General features: G+C 46.4%; 2 protein-coding genes across 5 annotated transcripts; one reads left to right on the top strand and one right to left on the bottom strand.

The window, feature by feature from the left end:
* Positions 1-62: 62 nt before the first annotated feature.
* On the bottom strand, positions 63-6,842 carry mogat3a (monoacylglycerol O-acyltransferase 3a). 2 transcript variants are annotated; one of them, XM_041964761.1, is made up of 9 exons: positions 6,402-6,839; positions 5,568-5,746; positions 5,421-5,481; positions 4,671-4,814; positions 3,306-3,436; positions 2,774-2,817; positions 2,586-2,676; positions 1,305-1,413; positions 63-1,119 (listed from the first exon to the last, which is right to left on the bottom strand). In XM_041964761.1, exons 1-9 carry the CDS (start codon positions 6,493-6,495, stop codon positions 965-967), a joined length of 1,008 nt encoding a protein of 335 aa, XP_041820695.1. In that variant the 5' UTR covers positions 6,496-6,839; the 3' UTR covers positions 63-964. The 2 variants fall into 2 exon arrangements, with proteins under 2 accessions (XP_041820695.1, XP_041820696.1); XM_041964762.1 differs by lacking the exon at positions 4,671-4,814 and having other exon boundaries at positions 6,402-6,842.
* A 7,493-nt stretch (positions 6,843-14,335) lies between these two features.
* LOC121626525 lies at positions 14,336-22,440 on the top strand. Of its 3 annotated transcripts, none has more exons than XR_006007958.1 (8): positions 14,336-14,373; positions 15,422-15,919; positions 16,238-16,759; positions 16,839-17,238; positions 17,467-17,571; positions 18,800-18,871; positions 18,983-21,448; positions 21,854-22,440. XR_006007958.1 is itself a non-coding variant. In XM_041965094.1 (7 exons), exons 2-7 carry the CDS (start codon positions 15,476-15,478, stop codon positions 19,825-19,827), a joined length of 2,388 nt encoding a protein of 795 aa, XP_041821028.1. In that variant the 5' UTR covers positions 14,336-14,373; positions 15,422-15,475; the 3' UTR covers positions 19,828-21,655. The 3 variants fall into 3 exon arrangements, 1 of the variants encoding a protein (XP_041821028.1); XR_006007959.1 differs by lacking the exon at positions 21,854-22,440 and having other exon boundaries at positions 18,983-19,969; positions 20,088-21,655; XM_041965094.1 differs by lacking the exon at positions 21,854-22,440 and having other exon boundaries at positions 18,983-21,655.
* The last annotated feature ends 1,172 nt before the right edge of the window (positions 22,441-23,612 follow it).

Genomic DNA, 23,612 nt, shown 5'->3' with positions numbered 1-23,612 from the left:
TTTAAGAAACAATTAGTTTTTACATTTGTGTTGTCATAATCACCAAACAACCAGACAGCACCATCTCTGGATCTTTTAATGTCATTATGTTGTCACTATGATGTCACACCAGACCTTTGTCGATCATCTGTTCCATCATCATCATCATCATCATCATATGGTGTCAATTTATGATAAACAGAAAACTCATCCTCACACCACTCCTAGAGGCACAATGGAAACTATAGGCCCTGCTAGCACTGTTAGCACTCCTTAGACAAAACAATGGGCTTTCAACACAGTGTTAGTATTCTTCAGTCAAAGCAATTGATCCTGCTAATATTGTTAGCATTCTTCACTGAAAACATCCAACTCAAACAATGTTGGTATTCCTCAGACAGACCGATGGGTTTTGAATGCGGCATTACCTTTTACAGTCAGGTCAAAGGGTACTGCTAACTGCGCTACTATCCCCTATTCAAACCAGTGTTTCCTGCTAGCACGATTAGCAACACATAAAAAACCCATAGGGCAACATCTAAACCAATGGAAACCCACTTTAATCAATGGAAATTGCTACCAATGTTAGCATCCTTTAGTCAAATGAATGTGCTCTGATAGAAATGTTAGCATTATCAATTTTACTCAATAGGCTCATTCACCATTCAAATCATTGAGTCCTGCTAACCTAATGTCAGGATGCTGCATTGACATCAATAAGGGCTGCTAGCAATGCTAGCGTTCGTCAGTCAAGCCAAGGTGCTCTACCAACAGTAATAATGTTTCCCATTCAAATGTTCCTTTCCAAACTGAAATCAATGGGCTCTGTTCACAGGGCTAGCTTTTCCCAGTCAAATAAACAGGATCAATGGGAGCTAGCAGTGCTAGCATTGTGCTGTTCAATAGAAAAATCAGTCAGTTTTTTACTTTGACAGTTTAACTACTGGGTGAGCTGAAAATCAGGAGGTCAGGTGTTTGTAACTGGTCATATGAAGTTGAGGTGTTGGTGTTCGTCGAGGCCGTAGGTGTGTTTGTGCTGTTCGAACAGTTCAGTCAGACTCTGCAGGTAAACTTTATGAACACCCTCAATGTCCTCAGTGCTGGGACTGGGGGTCTGGACGATGGAGATAGGCTTCCCCACTGAAAACAGAAGGGGAGGGGGTTAGCTTAGATGCTAACTGCTACTAACAGCATTATATCTCCTTAAACAGACACAGATGAAGCCGATATCCATCTTCTCCTCTGACTCTGGTTTAACATTAGGTAACATTAGGACAGCATTAGATTAACAGTAGGATGGCGTTCGATTAATGTCAGGGTCATACCGACGGTGTGGATGGGCTTCCTGTAGGGAATCAGTCCAAAGCTGTACTGGAAAACTCCTCTGGCGTGAAAGAGAGGCATTGCCACTCCCATGATGCTCTGCAGCCGATTCTGTGGACACAGGTCAGCATACTCGTGTCACACAAGTAGTGCACCTCAGTATCACATCAGCAGTCCTCATGTAGTCCAGCTAAACTGAAAAATAAAAACTGTGCACTAAATGTGAATGAGAGCTCAAAGGTGCTTGACCAATACGTCACCGGTGTTCGGTGCTTCTAAGATGTTGCTGCGTGGTGGCTAGGGCAGCATTTCATGACGATACTTCACACGGCGTTCTCAGTGGGACAAGGGACAATACAACACGAGACCTGCTGTATGCAAATGTGAGCGACGTTTAAACCTCCGCCCCCCTCCCCCACCTCGGGCGGTCTGATCACGACCTTGTTCATCTGCTCCCCCGAGATTCAAGACCCCGGTACCTGCCTACTATCACAGCGTCACGCTGCATTACACTGGCTCGAAATCGTTTGTGAGATGTTAAATATTGGTTGTCGGTGTGGCTCAGGTCTTCTGATGAAGCATTATTTTGTGATCAGAAAGATGTTACACAGTGGTTTCTGGTTAGCTGTAGATGGATGTTCTGGTTGTTACGTCTGATCCCTCTGACTTTCTAAATATGTTAATTATAATCAAGGATCATTACTTTCTATCATCTGTGTTTCTGGTCTTGCTGATCTTGTTTCGTTCACATAAACATGTTTCTACAGTTTCTGAGGCAAATTCTGAATTACGTCAAGTTTCTAGATGTTTCAAAATGAACAAATATTCTTTCAAAGCTTCTGATTCTAATTCTTTTGTTGGAAATAACGTGATCTCGCAGGCCTCGTCTACTTTTTCAATAAGAAAACAAAGTCAGCTGGTATCAGCTGTTGTGTTTCCGAGCTGTCTGAGCTGACCTGAGATCATTTGTTCACAGGAAAGATTTTAATCATTTAGTCAGACTGAACTCTTCTGTTATATCATGTTCTGTATATTTCCAACAGAAACACGTATACTTCATGTGTACTTCTATCTCCAGATGTGTATGAATCTGATTTGGCTCCTCCATCCTTTATTCATAACCCCCCACAGAAAACACCCGACAGATAAATCATGAATGTCTGATCTAGATCTAGAACAACTAGAACAACCTCTCGCAGTAGTGCAGTATGAGATGTACTGCTTTCGTGCATCGTGAGTTTTTTCATGTGTATTATGTGTATTGGGGAGTGCCGGACTCTGACCTGCAGCCTCCTCAGAGGAGAGCCGGTGGGATTCTCCATCTGGTCAAACAACTCGTTTTCTCCAAAAGAAAAGACAGGAACCAGCTGAGCTCTGCAGGCGCACACACACACACACACACACACACAGAGTCAGCAGTGTTTGTAGCCCCACCCACCAGCGCCACGCCCCCCACACAAGCTCCACCCACCCGTGTTTGAGAGCCAGTTTGATGAAGCCCTTCCTGTTTCGGACCTGGAGGAGGAGCAGACAGACGTTCAGTGAGTGTTCGGTCTCTCTCGTCTCTCATTTCAGGACGAGTTTAAACATAACGAGCGTCAAAGTCTGAAGAAGTCACATGTTCAACATTCAGCGAGCTGACATCTGACTCTCAACTCGTCCTGGTGAAAGCAGGTTGACCGTCGTCGTCTTTGTGGAGTCACATATCACAGAAACTGATGCAGAATTCATTCTGGATAAAAGCTGAATATTCTCGAAAGCTCTGGAACCACCTTTAATGAATTAGAACAGGGTCACCAGGCCCAGTCTGTCTGTCTGTCTGTCTGTCTGACTGTCTGTCTGACTGTCTGTCTGTCTGTCTGTCTGACTGTCTGTCTGTCTGTCTGTCTGACTGACTGTCTGTCTGTCTGTCTGTCTGTCTGACTGACTGTCTGTCTGTCTGTCTGCCTGAGACACAGACAGACAGACAGAGAGACAGACAGATAAAATGAACAGAAATGTACCTGTAGTGTTAGAGCCCCCGGTCGAGCATCCAGAGCCTCTGGAGCTCCGCCCACTGCGATGACAGCGACGTTACCTCCTTCAGGACGACTGACCAGGTACGACAGGCTGGACTTAGAGCTCGACACCAGACCTGAACAACACACGGTGACACACTCAGGTGAGTCTCATCATCACAGATCAGAGACAGCAGAGAGTCCTCACTCTGAGGAGAGAACAGGAAACCAAACAGGAAGCTGTCACACAAAGCGATCACATCAAAGGATGCACAATTTAGTGCCATCTAGTGGTGTGGTTGCAGAGTGCAACTAAACGAATGCTCCTCGCCTCGTCCTCCCTGACGGCAGCCACAAAAACCGCCAGTGTTTGTTTGTCAGACTCTGTGGAAGAGGACCTGCTCGCTCTGTGGATATAAAGAGCTCGTTCTCACATCCTGAACACACACCTGAGATTAACCTGGTCCCTCACCACACCTTCACCACCTCCTACAGCAACATGGCAGCCAACAACACACTCTCACCTCTTTAAGGAGCTTCTGCAGACACAACTGGCCAACTGTCTGACCCCCTTCATTAATGACCAGGTCAGCTGGTTCATCCAGGGCTGCCCCAGTAATCAATACAAGCTGTCAGATCATGTTTTCATCTTGTGTGTGTATTCAGTTTTATCTTTATGTGTGTTCACTGTGTGTTTTAAACAGTGTTATTTAAATAAAGCTTAATTCACTGACTTATGATTATTATACTCCGTTTCTGCCAACAGCTCACATCTGACCCTTAACTTTAAACGATGAAACCGATCGATCACAGCAGCGCCCATACCACCCTGCTCAGACGGCCAATCAGAGAGCAGCTTTCTGCCTCCTCCTGCACTGACCTGTAACACAGTGTTTACTCAGAGCTGTACAAAGGGCTGATTGAGAAACTCAGACTGTGAGCAGAAACATCCAAAACCTCTTTCAGACCTAAACGTGGTTCTGTCAATGTTCTGGGATGTCGGTCTGAAGTCTGATGAAACACTCGAGCCACACTTAAAATCAGTGTGACGAGTCTCATCTCTGACCCAGAATCTGCTGTTTCATGACATTAACCAGAGACCCGAACACGAGCTGTGGGGCGTATTCACACCTCGCTGGTTTGGACCAGTTGAGTGTTTCACATCCACCTCCAGCGGTTGACCTCCAGAGCCGTTTGTTTACAGTCCACCCCACTAAGGGTGTCAGGTTTGCCGTCGATAAGACAACATGTATTAACTGGTAACTAAAAACAGGAGAGAGGAGGAGGCGTGTCTCTTCCAGGTAAACTTTGTGACCAGTGAAAAACCAGCATGGCATGGGGTTAGAGTTAGGTACACAGACAGGTGCGTACCTCCACACATGATGTAGTCTCTGAAGAGAGGGACTCTGAACCAGAACGGCAGCATCAGCAGGTGCGACTTCAGTCCAGGAAACAGACGAGAAAAACCTGTCGCTTCTGTACAGAAGTTCCCAAACCCCCCCGCTACCAGCACACCTGAGAGACAGACAGGTAAAGACAGGCGGAAAGACAGACAGGTCAGCATAGCTACCAGCACACCTGAGAGACAGACAGGTAAAGACAGGCGGAAAGACAGACAGGTCAGCATAGCTACCAGCACACCTGAGAGACAGACAGGTAAAGACAGACAGACAGGTACAGACAGGCAGGTAGACAGACAGACAGGTACAGACAGGCAGACAGGTAAAGGCAGGCAGACAGGTACAGACAGACAGACAGGTACAGACAGGCAGGTAGACAGACAGACAGGTAAAGACAGACAGACAGGTACAGACAGACAGGTACAGACAGACAGGCAGGTAGACAGACAGACAGGTACAGACAGGCAGACAGGTAAAGACAGGCAGACAGGTACAGACAGACAGACAGGTAAAGACAGACAGACAGGTAAAGACAGGCAGACAAGTACAGACAGACAGACAGGTAAAGACAGGCAGACAGGTAAAGACAGACAGACAGGTACAGACAGGCAGGTAGACAGACAGACAGGTACAGACAGACAGACAGGTAAAGACAGGCAGACAGGTACAGACAGACAGACAGGTAAAGACAGACAGGTCGACAGACAGGTGTGGTCCCCACCATGTGGATGAAATCCAAAGATGTAGTTTTTCTTTGGATCCAGATCGACAGTTTTCACCAGCTGGAGACACAAAGCCACAATCAGCACTGATTGACCTCCTCAGTTTGTTTAGTATTGATCGATCAGATCAATAAAGCTGACCTCACCGTTAGAGGGAAGTAGTCCCTGAAGTAGTCCCAGACACTCCAGGTCCTGACCCACTGTGACCTCCGACCCCCACTGGAGGGCGTGTCCCAGTCCAACCACAGCCAACCACCGTACAGCATGGCCACCATCCACCAATCAGAGAGAGCCAGGAGTACGAAGGCAGCCAGGCAGCACTGAGCTGAGAGACGAGCAGGTGATCAGACAGGTAATCAGAGAGACGGGTAGCCAGAGAGGGAGGTTATCAGACAGGTAATCAGACAGGTAATCAGACAGACAGGTGATCAGACAGGTAATCAGACAGACAGGTGATCAGACAGGTATTCAGAGAGACGGGTAGCCAGAGAGGGAGGTGATCAGACAGGTAATCAGACAGATAGCCAGACAGACAGGCAGACAGACAGACAGGCAGACAGACAGGTAATCAGACAGGTAATCAGACAGAGGGATGATCAGACAGGTAATACAATACAATAAAAATCTCTTTTGTACTTCTTATCACTACTGTTTGCTACTTTTGCTGTTTTATTATTATGTATATAATCTTTTTACTGCTCGCTGTTTTCATATTTTATTATAAAGTATATAATCTTTTTACTGCTCGCTGTTTTCATATTTTATTATAAAGTATATAATCTTTTTACTGCTCGCTGTTTTCATATTTTATAAAGTATAATTTGTTCTTTATAGTCTTATTTCACTGTGTGTGATGCTGCTGCTGCTGCACTGCAATTTCCCAGCTTTGGATAAATAAAGTCTGTCTGTCTGTCTATCTATCTAATCAGACAGACAGATAGCCAGACAGACAGGTGATCAGAAAGACAGGTTTATGCTACCTAAAGCCAGGAAGGAGAAGACCCACTGCAGCACCGCGGCGGTCTGCAGTCTCCTCCGCAGCGGAATGTTCAGCGGGGCGAACTCGATCTTCATGCCGGCGGTGGCGCTCCTTGGCTCGGCTTGGAGTGCTGCGACCGCTCGGTGTCTCCGCCTGGGTGTAGGAGCTTCTCTGCTCCGTCTGTCCGTCTGTCCGTCTGTCGCTGCGCTGATGAGTCCTCCAGCAGAAAACAAAGAATATTTCTGTGTGACTTGAAATCTTCCCTGAATCTTGCTTCACTTCCCTCAAACTTTCTAAACATGCTCCCCCACACTACTCCACTGCGCATGCGTAACAGATCCGCCCTCCTGGTTGTCATCCTCTCGGCCAATCAGAGCTAAAGATGAAACATGTCGAGAGCGAGTCTGGAGTCAGGCGCGTTCACGCTCATGAACCCGTGAGAGCATGAGAGAAAAGTTTTAAATGTAAAATTTAAATGTAATTAAATGTAAATTTGGTAGAATTTGAGTCTATAAACCAAATTCAAATAAAATGTAAAATATGAAATGAGACAGTCAAAAACTGAGTCGGAACATATAAATTCTCTAAATATAATGAACAGACTCTGTGAACGACCAGAAACATTCTGCAAATCAGTGAAAAACATCAATGATTATAAAACATTATCGGCAGTTATATCAAAAAATAAGATATTACACATATGAAGCTGTTGCAGAAGTCTTACTGTCATATCACAGTTATTAAAGTGCTGCTGTTACTAAGTTTTCATAAAACAACTAGATTTGTGAACATAGTAATAATAATAATAATAATAATAATAATAATAAAAGTCTGCAGCTGGTTTGAGCTCCTGCTTTAACAGAAGTTTCCTTCTGCTCAGAAATGTTGTGAAATTTACTCATTATTCATCGAACGTTACGAAACTGCAGAAAAACTTTCACAACACTTTTCTCTGCTTTGTGACTTTTGAATCGTCTCCAGCTGTTGTTCACATGAATCATTTAATCAGACTCAAAGTGATTTCATGACGCACATAATGATCAACAAAATATCAAGATGGAAGAGCTCAAATCTACAAAGCGTGAACATACTCCACAGGTGCCCCCATGACTTCCACATGACGCTGCTGAGACATCCCATCAACATCCAGAGCCTTCAGCATCTCAGGACCAAGCTCATCCTTCATCTTTAGTCTGTCAGGTCTGGTTGTCACGTCAACAGATCCCCCACCCTCACGTTCTTTGTGAATACATTTATAGAAACTGAATGAAATGATGAAGAGTAATACAAGAGAATAATCTAAAAACAATTACGTCACTGACTCTTAATAATCAGCCGGAAACTGATGAGGGATCTGTTTCAACTCATCAACTCACATTTTCACTAAACGCTTTGAAAATGAACTTTTACCTTAATGATGTCATCAAGTATCAATAAAGGTAATCAACTTTTATTTGTTTGTGGTCATAGAAGCGCCATGGTAACACTGTGTGTGTGTGTGTGTGTGTGTGTGTGTGTGTGTGTGTAGTGGGACAGTTTCTGTTGCCGTGGTTACGCCTGATAAGGTGAGTGTGATCCCGCCCCCTCCACCTGGCTCCATGTTAACCCTTTAAAAACTGTCTCAGTTCCACAGGAACAACGAGAGCTTCTGCTAACGTTGAAAACATTTCATTTAAAAACAGGGATGACTTGTGACGTACAGGTGTGCTCAGGTGTGCTCAGGTCAGGTGAGCGAACAGCACGAAATACTGCATGTGACTACTGTATTTGTTCCTGACTCGGGTCTTAAAGGCCACAGTTTAGTACAATAATGATAGAGTTTTCAGTTTGAAGTCAAACTTTATTTATTCAGCATTTGGTTGAAACGGAGACGCTGACAGTGTAGAAGTGTGAAACAAAGTGAAAAGAACATTTCAAACAAACTTTTTCTGAAAACAAAGTGATTTGTTCTCATCAGAGAAGAAGAAACAAGCAGGAAAACATCAATAACAGAACAACATGCTGACAGACAGAGAGGCAACAGCTCACCCACACAAACTCAGTTCAACACAGGCAAACCTCCTCCTCGGCCTGCTGGGGCTCCGGAAGAGCCAGGTGCATCATGGGAAACGTAGGACGCAGTGATTTCACAGGACTCTGAACTGAATCAATAAACTGAGGTCTGCAGTACCACAGTCTACCAGCAGAGTGAGACATCCTGTCTGCACCTTTCTAAACATCAAACTCAGCAGCAACTAAAATAAACATCAAATATTCTCAAAAAACAAATAAAACAAATAAAACAAATAAAACTAGAAGCATTTGAAAATTGAAATAAAACTTCTGGCACTCCACAGGAAGTGATGTCATAGCATGTTGTTCTGTTACACAGGTAAGGAGCTGTTCCTAAATCTGATTTGCTAATGGAGGAGGCGTTTACTATACGCTGGACTACATTTGGGCTACACTGAAGTAAAGCTGGACTAAACTGTAACTAAACCTGCACTGACCCTGGGCTACACCTGGGCTACAACTGGACTGAACCCGGGCTACAACTTAACTACACCTTGACTGAACCTGTGCTACACCTGAACTTGGTCTAAACCTGGACTGTACTTGGACTCCACCAGGACTACAGCTGGGCTACACATGCACTAGACCTAGACTACACATGGACTAGACCTGGACTACACCTGAACTGAATCTGTGCAACAGCCGGACTGAACCTGGGCCACACCCGGACATATCCTGGGCCACACCTGGACTGAACCTGTGCTACACCTGGACTGAACCTGTGCTGCACCTGGACTGAACCTGGGCCACACCTGGACTAAACCTATGCTACACCTGGACTGAGCCTGTGCTGCACCTGGACTGAACCTGTGCTACACCTGGACTGAGCCTGTGCTACAGATGGACTAAACCTAGACTAAACCTGCAACAGGGCTGCACCAGGACTACAGCTGGGCAACATATGCACTAGACCTAGACTACACATGGACTACACCTGAACTGAATCTGTGCAACAGCCGGACTGAACCTGGGCCACACCTAGACTGAACCTGTGCTGCACCTGGACTGAGCCTGTGCTACACCTGGACTGAGCCTGTGCTGCACCTGGACTGAGCCTGGGCTACACCTGGACTGAGCCTGTGCTGCACCTGGACTGAGCCTGTGCTACAGATGGACTAAACCTAGACTGAAACTTCTAACAGGGCTGCACCAGGACTACCGTCCACTGGGTGGTTTAGCAGCTCTCAATGGCACTGATGCTGAAAGAAACTCACACTGGGTTTAATTCTTTCAGATCCACTTCAGTCACAGCGGACCACAGTCCAGACCTGTGGAGGAAACAGGATGGGAGGAGTCTGTTATCTGAGGGGAGGGGTCAGTAACACGACGGGGGGAGTCTGTTATCTGAGGGGAGGGGTCGGTAACAGGATGGGAGGAGTCTGTTATCTGAGGGGAGGGGTCAGTAACAGGGTGGGAGGAGTCTGTTATCTGAGGGGAGGGGTCGTAACGGGGTGGGAGGAGTCTGTTGTCTGGTGGGCGTGGTGTATTATGTTGGAGCTTGTTACCTTTTGGCTTGTTGTGTCGGCGTTTCCGGCAGGACGGCAGAATGAGAAACAAACTGAGCAGCAGAAGCAGGAACAAGGAAACAGAACTGCAGAGACAATGACAGCAAAACACAATCAGTCTCCACAGAAAACATCACAGAAGCATAATTACATTATTATTATCAGCTGATCCAATTCCAAATCCAAGTCTGGTGGAGCCAGAAAGTCCCTCCATCGATACGCTTGATGGTGCATCTATTCAGTCTGTTCATGACTACAAATACGTGGGGATTTCAAATATCTATCCACCTTGTCAAAACTCGACCCCCTGTGCCATCCAATCCTTCAGGACCCATCAGTGTACCTAGTACAGCATGTGGGGTGGCCATCATGTTACACAGGCAGCAGGTAGCAGTGGTCATCTTAATCTACAAGATTATCAAATTTCCCACCTGCTTGAACCAAAAGTTGTTTTTTTTGCAAAGCGGTTTTGATCTCAGGTCGCACTGAACGCTTCAGTTAAAGTGTCTTCTATCAGATTGACTGACTGGGGGAGGACTGACCCTTTCTTGGCTAGGTCTCACTCACAAAAGAGGTTTTAATTTCAATGTGACTTCCTACTTAAATAAAGGTCAACCAATCAGAGGCAGCCTTCAGTTTGTATAGAAGTGGTAGATGGTCTGTCTAACCCGCTTTTATAAAGAGCGGCTTTACAACACGAGCTGCATTCAACCATTCACACCTGGGCCACAGCTCGGCCACCCGCTCATCACGAGCACTAACACACTCACACACCTGTGCAGCATCGGGATCAAACCACCATCCTTCTGATAGGTGGACGACGCTCGACCTCCTGAACCACAGAGCACTCAAACAACTCCTGTGTCCACACACAGGAGAGTTTGTAATCGAGTTAAAGATAACTAACACCTGGACTTCACCACCTGAATGTGTTTGATCCCTGGAGACGGGCTGACTGGTCGAACTGGGAGGCGTGGCTAAGAAATCCTCTCCCACTGATATTTAAACTGGTTGAATCTCTTACTGTTTATCTTTTCAGTGCTCACACTTCAAATCCTTTCAGGTCTCAGATCTTCACCTCTGAACTAAGTGTACTTCTTCCTGCTCCTCTAACTGCCACAACTCAAACTACTCAACTCACTTCAATGGCTTTCAGTCAACACTTCCACTGACGCCATGTCTCTGTCTCTCTAACTTCCTTCAGGACATCAGCTGACACTTTAACAGACCTGCGCTGACATTTCAACTCATTCATGATTCATTATTTTCGATAAGTGAGATCGTTTCATGTAAATTAACCGCTGATGAGCTGAAACAGCAGAAATCTGCAGCTGCATCCAACAAACATGTAACTTACATTAAAAAAGTTAAATGATGTCATAACATGAAAATGATTAGAGAGACAGAAATCACCAGCTGCCACCTCAGCAGAGATTAAAGATGGTTAAAGGTGATTCTTACATCACAGTGAGGATGATCCACACTTCAGGTACAGAGACTGTGAAGAAGAAGAAGAAGAAGGAGAAGAAGAAGAAGAAGAAGAAGGAGAAGAATCAAATAAAAACCTTCAGACAGCCTCTGGAAACCTTGTGAACTCTTGAAGCTAACTTCTGTCTCATCATGGAGGAAATGAACTTTTCCCCGCTCTGTTAGCGAGCTGCTGTCAGGTGAGTTTACCTGGAGGTTTGGTAGCTGCACATGTCGATGTGACGGCAGGTGTGCTGTTGTTTCCACACAGCGAGTCAGCAAATGTGGAACATTTCACCAAAGTGTCCCGATCAGCCGCTGCAGGACATAAATCAATCAGTCAAGACTCAAAAACTGGAGGGTTTAACCAACAAATCCTCAGTCAAACAAATCGTAATCAAAGAAGTCAAACAGGAAGCAGGAACGTCTGATTAAACATGATCAAACTATTACATTTAAAATAGTAGAATAGTGAGTGAAACAGTCTAACGAGTAATCGATTCAACAAAATTCTGCAGATTCGTTTTCTGTCAATCCATTGATCAGTTCATTGATCAGTTCATTGATCAGTTCATTGATCAGTCAGAAAGCAGAAGAGCTTTTTCTCTCTTCCTGTGAAACGTTTCGTCTCATGAAACAGAGTTTTTCTTTCTCAACACAGCTGACTGATGATTCATCATGGATTTCCAAACAGAGAGCTCTGATTGGTGGTTAATCTCTGAGCCAATCACAAGCAGAAGTTATGAGTCTATGACTGACTGATCTCACAGTGACCGGCAGGAAGAGGTTCGTTGTTTTCTATATATATTATTATGACTATAACTGCTGCCTCTGTGTGAACCAGAGCGGCTCAAAGACGATTCGTCTTCATGGAACAAGACGAAGCAAACAGAAATCTCAGCTCAGACTTATTTTCACTGTAAGTTTTTGAACTTCAGTATCAGTCGAGACTCATTCTGACAACAAAGAGCGCTCCTTCAGACAGCAGCGGGACCAGGCGTGGAGGCAGGTGTGCTTACCTGAGCAGTCAGTGCACGGTTCACACTGGACTCCTTCAGTCTTCACTTCGTCATTATTCATTATTACAGAACAGTTCTTCTTCACAAAGTAACCTGCAGGTTAGAGACAGGACGTCAGGGACACACCACGGGTTTTCATGAAGGATCATCTGGACTGTCACTGGTCAGTTACCTTCAGGACATGTTGGACACCTGCGCTTCTGCAGGGCTTGTGCAGTGATGGGGTCAAAGGTCATCTTCAGCAGCAGACACGCGATACTCACCTGGAATCAAACAGAAACCCTTTGAGACAGAAGCAGACAAACTCCTGAATCAGCTGTTTCTTCTTCTTTTTATTATTTTAACCTCTATCTTTGCATCTCAGCTGACAGTCCAGCGTTCTAGTCCTGGGGCACACCACATACCTGAGCCCAGCTGAGTCTACCTGAGCCTGCCTACACCTACCAGAACCTCAGAAGCCTACTGAAATGTAGAAGGAGACGGCCGGCGGCAGCAGCCTCACCGCGCCTGTGAGAGCTGCAGCGGTTCAGGTAGAAGTAGAGGTGTTCGTCTCACTCTGATCTGCAGCTTTAAAACTGTTTGCTTTTGTCTCCTAGCAACAGCATTCCCCGAAACCCTGCACTGAGCCATTACCTGCGTACCTGAGGAAGCCCCGCCCGTCCACACACACACACACACACACACACACACACACACACACACACACACACACCTGTTTGCAACAAAACACACCAGAACACGTGCTGCCTTCAGATGTCTTTCAACTCTCAGAAACTGATCGGGTGGTGGGTTCAGGGACCACATCAGACCAGGTCTACACTAAAAACCACTGAACTCAGACCAGACCAGCTCAACATGAAGACTCCAAAAAAGCTTTAAAACCAGGTTTGATTAGTGAAATTTTTTATCCCTTTTGAACAACAAAAAAGCAACAAACTCAAAAGTACAAGGAGGCTCAAAACCACCACGGATGATACGAGCACTCTGCAGCTCTGGTACTCAGCAGACAACGAGAGTATTTCAGTTCTGGTGTCTGAACTTCACCTGTCAGCACTCACCTGTAGTCCGTCCATGGTGTCGTTACGATCGAGCTGGTACAAAGAGTTGACACGCTGAGGTTTTTATCAGCACAAGCTCCTCCCACCTCCACAGAGGGGGAGGAGGGTAGGGCTGGTCCCTTGTTGTGTGTTTCCATGGTTACAGTGTGAAAAGCAGAGAGACTTCATGACGCACATGTGAGAGAATATGAACAAACAGGCTAAAACCACAGAGATGGCTCAACATTCAGACTCATCGTGAAAAAGTTTTCATCAGTTCAGCTCAGAACAAAGTCTGTCTGATTTTCCAGGTGAAGCTTTTACCTGAATAAAGTCTGTCTGATGTTCCAGGTGAAGCTTTTACCTGAATAAAGTCTGTCTGATGTTCCAGGTGAAGCTTTTACCTGAATAAAGTCTGTCTGATGTTCCAGGTGAAGCTTTTACCTGAATAAAGTCTGTCTGATGTTCCAGGTGAAGCTTTTACCTGAATAAAGTCTGTCTGATGTTCCAGGTGAAGCTTTTACCTGAATAAAGTCTGTCTGGTGTTCCAGGTGAAGCTTTTACCTGAATAAAGTCTATCTGGTGTTATATTACACTACACACTATCCATCACAGGACAAACACACAGGCTTCTGCAGTCAGTGTCATGAGGCTGAGACTGTTGACATGACAGAGGACAAATGATGACACAGTTACAGAAAACAGAGCAGGTAGAGGACAATGTTAAAAGTATATTAGATTACTGGATAGGCGGCTAGGGGGCGCTATAGTATGGAGAGTAAAACCAGAGGGTGGCAGTAATGCAACTGTTGATGCCAGCTGCCGTAAAACCTTAGAAGAAGAAGAAGAAGAAGAAGAAGAAGAAGAAGAAGAAGAGTTCGTTCCGTTAGCAGGTGAGGACCGGATCAGGTCTTTAAATTTTCTGTCTCAGTCTGTTTGCTAGAACCTGGACGGGTTAGGCTTCTGTTTAACAGCACATGATGTAATGTTAAACTAGCTACATGCAAGCTCCTAAAGTGCTAAGAGCGATGTTGCTGCGGTTAGCTTCTCTCCCGCTAGCTGTTAGCATTTAGCCTGAAGGTAAATACGCTTCCATTATCGGACACGCCCTCGTTTTCCGACCTCTTGTCCGCTGTCGAACCTCAACAAACAGTCTGTCCATTGTTATCGGTATGTTTACACATTCATCAGTCCGTGTCAGTCAGTCAGCACACATAAAAACACAAATCCACGATCCTAATGTTCGTCCCGGTCCGACAGCTGAGGTTACGGGGAAGAAGAAGCGCCAAACTTCATTCTGGAAACATCATATTTATTGTTTGTTCACTTAACATTACTTCCAAAGCATGAAAGAAGGCTTTGTGCTAATATAGTGTTTCTTTCAGTTAATTCGGCACACTTACGGCCCTTAATGATCCGCGATCATTACCGGATTGACCCCGCTCCCTTTAATCTGACAGGATGTGTTAATTACGAGGAGTTTGCAGGAATGAGACTCAGCACTTAGAAAGTTCGTCCCCAGAAAGCTGTTTATGAATGTGGCTCATCTCGAACTGAACTGTAGTAACTTACTATTTTTGAAACATGTTCAGAAAAGTGGAGAAACTTTAAACTGTCAGGTATTTGTGTGGAGTCTGGTGTGGCGCTCCTCCGTCCAGTATCATTAGTGTTCTGTTTGTTGCAGTCTGGTTTAATCTGTAATCTGACGCAGTTTGAGCCATCAAGTCTGTAGGAAAACCTTGTTATATTGTTGTTACACTGAGGATTGTTGTCCAGATGTATTTCATGTCGTGTTTTAACTCTAGATAATCTTAATAAATTTGCGTCAGGTTCTATCTTTACGGCTCATTTTTAAACCCCTCACAATGAGTTCAAGTGTCTCCTGAAATCACACCTGCCTGCAACATGTTGATGTTTACCTGTGTATTTTATTCATTGGAGACTGCTGTTCCCACGGTGACCGCTGTTACTACAGAGGACCACACTGTCGTTGCCATGGAGAACAAAACAGATGTCCAAACTTCAGACCAAACCTCCTCTCCTGATGGAGAGGTAACAAAGCCCGCTGGCCGCCGTCCCCGCCGCACAGCTACCTTAAGCAGGCGAGGCCAGAGAGGCAAGAGGCGGGGTCCGGCAGAGAAGAGGCGGGGCCCAGGTGAGAAGAGGCGTGGGCAAAAGGAGAGGAGGCGTGGGCAGGAGGAGAAGAAGGAGGGGGTGACAGTGAAGAGGACGTGGAGTGACGGGAAGAGGCGGTGGGATAAGAAACACTACTGCGTGTTCTGTCGACGGCCGCAGGTGAAGATCGCTCGTCATCTGCTGAGGAAACACGCCGACCAACAGGAAGTTGCAGCCGCCAGCACATTGCCAACGGGCTCCAAACAACGTCACCTGCTGCTGGAGCACCTGCGTTGCAGGGGCAACTACCTACACAACATCGAGGTTCGTTTACCTGTTTCTTCACCTCTCTGTTCTGTTTACCTGTCTACCTGCAACGGGAAACTACCTGTCTGCCTTACTGTTCACCTTTATTTCTCTTAATGTGTCTATTCGCTTGTCTTTGTGTTTACCTGAAGAAGAAACTGCCAGCACAGTACTGAGGTCAATTTACCTGACTATTAGTCTGTTCGCCTGCGTACCTGTCTGTCCGCTAACCTGTCTGTTTCCCCGCAGAGGAAACTACCTGCATGACACTGAAGTACGATGCCAGTGTACCTGACTACCTGTGTGTCGCCCTCTCTCCGCCTGTCTGTCCCTCAGGTGATCAGACAGGGCAGCGGTGAGATTGTGCCGTGGCGCCAGCCCTCGCAGGAGGTCGATGCGAGGAACTACCTTCCCTGCCCGTTGTGCCTCGGTTTCTTCCTTCGTGCTGATCTCTGGAAACATCAGGCGTCCTGTCGTAAGAAAATATCCTCTGACCCATCTAAGGACTTGGCCTCCACAGCAGAAAAATCCTCAGACTCCATGAAGGGCCCGACCTCTGACTCCGCAGGTAATTCAGCCGGTGATCCAGCAGACGACAGGACCTCCAAGTTCACAGAAGATGCACCGTCTGACCCCTCAGGAGACAGGACCACAACAGACCAGACTGGGACCAAACGGCCCATGACCTCTGACCCTAATGTGGATCAGAACATGACCTCTGACCCCGGTGTGGACCGGCCCAGGAAGCGCAGCAGGGTCCAGGCTGCAGCATCCCGCCTCCTTCCCATCTCCAGCGGAGCATCTGAGAGCTGCAGTGAAGTCCTGCACCGCATGAACCAGGACCATGTCTCACACCAGGTCTGTACACCTGTCAGTCTGTCCATCTAACTGTCCGTCTTGCCGCCTGTTTCTATTAACCCTTCCTTCCTCTGTCCAGGTCAAATCTGATTGGTTGATCTGTAAATATGGAAACAAGTTGATGGGAAACCAAGATGGCAGCCAGCGCAGGTACGACTACGTCAGTCAGAAGCTGAGGGAGCTCGGCAGGTTCCTCCTCGCTGCTAAATCACTGGACTCAGGTGTTCAGACCCTCCAGGACCTTCTGGCTCCAGGTCGCCTCAGCCTGGCACTGGCCGCTGCCAGAAAGGCATCCGGATACCGGTGGAGCCGCCCGCCACTGGCGGTGAAGACGACGCTGAAGACTGTTTGTGAGATTGCCATCGGAGAGAGTCTGCAGGACGGAGACTGGGAGGCTGCAGCCAAGACCACCGACTTCTACCACCTGCTGGGGAGGGAGTGGGACAACCTGGGGCTACTAAACCCTGACCCTGAAACAGGTAACACCTGAGTCAAACCTGGTACAGTTACTAAGTTTGTCCCAGTAGAGAGAGGAAAGACCAGAGACAGTTTTTGTGACTCTGGTCTTTGATTGGGTTCAGGTCTTACTGATCTTTAGAGTACTTTAAGGTTTTGTTTTGCCATCGTGAGAGATTAGAAGAACTTCATGACTGATTCATATGTTAAACATGAACAGCCCACCAAACTGCAATACTTTTTTTTTCAAGTCACTCCAGTAGGAGGCGCTAAGATGAAGAAACGATCCGCACAACCAAGAAGTGAGAAGGGATGTAAAGAACCCGATCAAGAGCAGTCTGACCCAAGACCAGAGGGTGAGTCCTGATCCTGACCTCTGACCCCTGACCCAAATCTGACCTATGGTCATGAACATGGCCCTCAAACCCTAAACCTGACCCCTAATGTCAAACCTGACCCACTGGCCTCATTACAGAAACTCCTCATGTTAAATCTCAAGGTATGAGGAGTCTAATACTTATGCGCCAGCATTAAACTGATACTGGATGTCGGTCTGATACTGACCCAAATAGCTGGACGGGGTATCTGTGACAATGGAACCAGTCTATAGACAGATCTGTTCAAATCAGGTCTACATTTGTGTGCCATATACTTCAGCAGCTGCTATTACTGTTCCTCTAAAATACAGCAGGGGTCAGTGTTTGGTGTAGGTGTCATGTCCCAGCCACTGCTTTAATGGTTAAAAACTGGAACAGCACAGAAACGACGACATCAACCACCACCACATTTCATACCTACTACTCAGACTTTCCCTCCATTTTCAAACTTTATCAACAGTAATATTCAGATAGTGACTTAAACATCTTAATCTGCAACCCTACAGCGCCCCCCGACGGTCAGAGGATGCCATCACATGTCTCCAAGGCTCCCTGCCATGCTTACATTTGTTCACTGGAGCTTTATTTCCTGATCAGTTTCGGGGCAGGAATTATACCACAGCCGGTTTGACGGGCCCGGTCTTAAACTGGCTGCGATCATAAATCACTACAATTGTAAAAAACACATTTATATGGGGGTCCACTCAAATGACCGTCCTGTGGGTCCCGACTCACTACGTTAAAGACCTACTTGCTTTACATTTTGGCCACAATGTCCCAATAAAGGACTTTAACGTGACATCGCCTGCAGGTTTCTGCAGAGTCATCGTGAAGCTTAGTAACAGTGCCTGACTCCACCAAACTCCCAGCTCATCCAAACATGGTCAAAAGAGTTGGAGCATGGGTGGAGCTGAGGCTGAATGAAACCTGGCCGCTGAAACCTAGTGGCTAACTGTTCAGAGTGACCACGGCTGTAAATATTCAGAACTTTAAGCCTTATTATAATTTAAACCAGTTTGTACAGTTGTCATGAACGGGGAAATTATCCATAGAGACCAAAACCACTGTTTGTACCAGGCTGTAAACATCTGGACATCTGACCCTTGAACCTTAAAACTCTAATCCTCTATGTGTTTCATGCGTCCATGTACAGATTATTCACTAGATGGCGCTGTTTGACCGCGCCTGTCTCTCTACCTGTCTCTAGTTCTGTCACAGAGCAGTATCCGACGGATGACCACGGTTCCACCAGAGTCCAGACTGCAGACTCCTATCACAGGTAGGTTCTCCTGGTTTTAGCTGACCATAAATTCATTTCATGCATGTTTAGGAGGTCTTCCTATACTTTAGAGATTTGCATTGTCTCCTCACCTTTCTGTCTATCTTTCAGTCCCTGTGGCTCCCAGGAAGGTCCGACGTCGCCCATGGTCTTCTGCAGAGAAGGAGGCAGTTTGGAGACAGTTGGGAGTCCATGTGCTGGTGCAGTCAGTTCCGGGGAAGGAGGTCTGCCAGCGGTGTCTGGATTTGGAGCCTGTCCTCAGAGGACGGCACTGGAAAGACATAAAGAACCAGGTCCACAACCAGATCCAGAGCCAAAAGAAGCAGCAGTTCCACGCACAGATGGACCTTCAGGAGAACCAGGAAGAACAAAACCAAATCCAAAACCAGAAGAAGCAGCAGTACCATGTCCAGACAAATCAACCTGACCAGAACAGCATTCAGAACAAGAAGAAACAACAGTACAACATCCAGATGGACCACCAAGACCAGGACAACATTCAGCATACTAGGAAACAAGAGTACCATACTCAGTTGGACCACCAGGACCACAGTCAAATCCACAAAAAGCAACTGTGTCATACTAGACTAGACCCCCATGACCACAGTCAAATTCACAAAAAGCAGCTGTACCAAATGGAGGACCAGACCCAGCAACTGCAGACCAGCCTGGAACGGGATACTTCTATATTGACTGGTACACTTTATGGACCTGATGGGCCACATCGAGCCCCTGGACAGTCATTGCTGGAGCGGGACCCCACCATCAGTCCATATCCACTTCCACATAGGACCCTGGGGCCTCACATGGACCAGCTGCTGTCCAGAACAGAGTGGACTGATGAGTCTTTAGCCCAGCACTACTCTATAAGCAGGCAGCTGGACAGGAACCTGCTCCAGGATGCATCCCCAGGAGGACCGCCAGCCAATCCACACTCTGGACATGTCCATTTCTGATGGACGGGTCGACAAGGTCCCTGAGCACTGATGATTATATTAGGTAAGGAGGCCTAAAGTCTCCTTAAGGCCACCTGTGACAAGTCCCTGAACTTCCCATATAAATATGAAGCAGGCCTCCACCACGGGAACCTAAAGACCAGTAAATTAAGGAATTCTACATATTTAACATTTAAAACTCACCATGTTTAAATGAAAAAAAAATATATTAGCTCCTTTTTTTCCTTTGTTGTCTGTCCCACATATCTGACACCTTCCAGTTTGTAAAACGGTGGAAAACAAGGCATCAATTAGCTCGTCAATCCTCAGCAACGAGCCAAGAAGTCTGTCATTCAGAGTCTACCCGTTCTACAGAAAGCCCTCTACGCCGCCGTCCCTCCGTCGGACCCACAGGCTCCCAGGCTGGTCATTCCCTGCAGCCGACAGTGTAGTTATCAACTATCAGTTCCAGGTTAATATGATATTTTGTCTTATTCCTGTCACAGACACACCCCCACTCGGAAACCAAAACCTTCATCCACCTTCTTTTTAAAATGGCAACAACGCTGAAGATGCTACAAGGAAGTGGTGAGACCATCCTGTCCGAGCAGACAGTTGGCTGTTTGAAGTCCGTCTTTGTCCTCTTTGTAGTCCGCGTGGCTCCTGCTGAAACCTCTGGGCAGGGCTTTGGTCCTTGGAGCTCCGTGTTGTAGCAGCTGTGAATAAAACCTGACCGGACTTAGTGGACTGGACTCACATGACTCTCAGGTAACTCCGGTAAAATCCGTGAGAACGATATTTTGGTTTCCCCGAAAGACTGCTGAAAAACCAGGAGAGTCTGGAAATCCTATGTGAGAACACAGATGGACGACTCTGGTTGCTCCGATTGTCTCTGACCAATCAACAGATGGCAGAGTTTTTAGCTCCACCTCTAAGTACCACGTCAGTGTTCCAGGTACCTCAGCAGTAAACGGGGCCGGACGGAACGGTTCCATCAGTACCAACAACAACCTTTGACCGTGTAAACTTGGTTCTGGTACATGTTCTGGACGCTTCTTATGAGTGTTGTGTTTTCTTATGTTCTGTGCTGGAACCCGTCTGTGGTTGAATAATTTCAAAATACTGACTCAAAGAAAGTATTTTTAGGCGCGGACATAAATGGCGCTCTAAGCGACTGGTCACACGGTTACAGCGGGAGGTGACTCCAGAGTTTTAGTAAGACATGGTTGGTCAGCTGTTGTACCCAGTGTCAAACTGAGTATTTGTGTACTTCCTGGGATTGAACAGCAGCGAGGGACTCATTCATCGGTAGTTGAGCTGTGGGTTTTGTATTGAGCACTGACTGCACGGCGGTAGACTTCAGGTTCATGTGTGTTCTGTGTGTCTTGTCTGCTGGTGCCTTTTGAAACACATTGTTTTTTAGTGATTGTTAAAGGGAAACTTTGCATCATTACAGTGTCGGCACAATATGCATATGAGAAATGTCAAACTCAGCAAATGACATGTTAATGTTCGAAGTACAGACTGTACTTTTTTTGTGCCGCCTCCAAAATCAGAACATTCTGCTTCCTGGTTGTCGACTAAAGTCACCAAAGCTCTGGGCCACACGAGGGCCAGACCACGACCGGAGCCTGAGCACCGAGTAAGTACAACAGCAAAGGGTGAAATCAGGCAATACAACACGTCTTTACGAGGCCCATTAAAGACTAGCTTAGCACATACACTGCTCCAGTGTGTTAGCCGGTGGTGCTATCACAGTGGAGCCTGACGGTAGCGGCTCTGTTAGCGACTCCGGCGGACTCGTTGTATTTCATTTATTTCTAACGCCTGATTAAAAGCACGAAGATTCCCACATAACTGATAATTGATCAGAGATATTTCACATCCACTGATGATCTTCAGAACAACAACAGGCAGCTGGAAACAAACATTCATCCAGAATCTGACTTCTTGTACATTATGTGAAGCTCTTTGACGTTCCTTTGGTATGAAACGGGCTGTCCGCTCTAGATAATCTTGCCTTGCTGACAGTGTTCGTTGTTTGCAGGCAGCATCACCTGAGGCCTGTCATCACGGCTCAGGACGAGACGCAGGTCCAGTTCCACCAGCAGACACCTGAAAGCACCACAGAAACACCAGATGAACGGACTCTGAACTGGTTTCACACATTTCTTCACTCAGTTTTTCATTTCTCCCCAGGAGTGAGATCAGATCATCATTCAGCTGCAGTGCTCCCATCAAAGGCTGCTCGTACAGATTTTTCACACTTTAGTGAATAAAACTTTCAGAACGTGTCGGTTCTAGTTTGTTCTATATGTCACATTCACCAGAGTCATCAGAGCAGGAGCAAATATAACGTTTGTGCTTCATGGAGTCTTTTTGCTCGCAGCTGATGGTGGAATAGATTCAATCTGCACCTGCATCATTACACTACAGGTTTGTAGTAAACCAAGAAATACTCATTTTCTACTGTGGAAAAACTTTGAATCAAGAATCCTTTATTGTCACTGAGCATGTCGAAATTGGCATTGCAGCCCCCGTGTAGATAAAAAGAAAGATAAAAGTAAAGATAAGGGAATAAAATAAACTAACATGCAGTAAAAATATGCGTAAATGCAGTAAAAAATAAAATATTCCAGAAATAAAAATATACTAAAACACTAAAATATACCAACAACAGCTGAAATATACTAAAATGTGTAAACTGAAAGCAGCTGACACTAGTTCAGCGTGTGTGGACCTAAAAGTTAAGCACACAGAAGGTGCAGGTGCAGGTGGGGGTGTAGGTGTAAAGTGCGGTGTGCAGTGGTTCACAGTCCTCACAGTCTCTCTCTCCAGTGGGGGGCTGCTGGGGGTGATAGCTCTGACAGCTCTGGGGAAGAAGCTGTCCCTCAGTCTGTTGGTGGGGGTGCGGATGTTCCTGTACCGCTTTCCTGACGGAGGCGGTACAAACAGTCTGTGGCCCTCTCCACCACTTCTCCGTCCATGAGGAGGGGGGCGTGATCCGTCTTCCTGGACCTCCTGAAGTCCACAATGACCTCCTTGGTCTTCCCCGTGTTCATGATAACAAATCAGAGAGACACTGATGTCATCACCTGTCTCACACGTCCTCACATTGTCTTATGACACGATAATTATTGCATCAATTCACATGAATAAATGAGTAATTCTAAAACAAGAGACCACCAGGAGGCAGCAGCAGGACAGGAAGCGTCTGCCTCCGTCACTGTCCACCACTGCTGCTCTGTACAGATGGAGGAGGTGGACACCACGGCAACCTGAGGGACAGCTTCATGTCTTCTGGAAGAAGACGTGAAGTGATCTGTCACATGACCTCCCTGACGGAATAACCGAACCCCTGTCTGTCTCACTGTCTCTCTCTCTGTCTGTCTGTCTGCCTGTGTGTGTGTCTCTCTCTCTCTGTCTGTCTCACTGTCTCTCTCTCTGTCTGTGTGTCTGTGTGTCTGTCTGTGTGTGTGTCTCTCTCTCTGTCTGTCTCTCTGTCTCACTGTCTCTCTCCCGCTGACTAGCTCTCTGTCTGTGTGTCTGTGTGTCTGTCTGTCTGTCTGTCTGTCTCTGTCTGTCTGTCTCACTGTCTGTCTCTCTCTGCCTCTGTCTGTCTGTCTTCTGCTGAGTTTGGTTTTAATTGGTTCTTTAATATTGACCTGCAGGAGTCTGTTAATTGCTAATTGCTCGTTAAGATTGATCTCATCACATACAGGTTCAGAGGGGCGTCGTTAGCTGATTGGCCTGCAGTAACACTGCTGGGGAGACGCACCTGTAAAGATTCTGAGACAACATCTCAT

Source organism: Chelmon rostratus, chromosome 23, assembly GCF_017976325.1.
Source record: "Chelmon rostratus isolate fCheRos1 chromosome 23, fCheRos1.pri, whole genome shotgun sequence".
Lineage (NCBI taxonomy): Eukaryota > Metazoa > Chordata > Actinopteri > Chaetodontiformes > Chaetodontidae > Chelmon > Chelmon rostratus.
The sequence above is the reverse complement of the archived record's forward strand: the minus strand, read 5'-3'. Positions and strand labels throughout refer to the sequence as shown.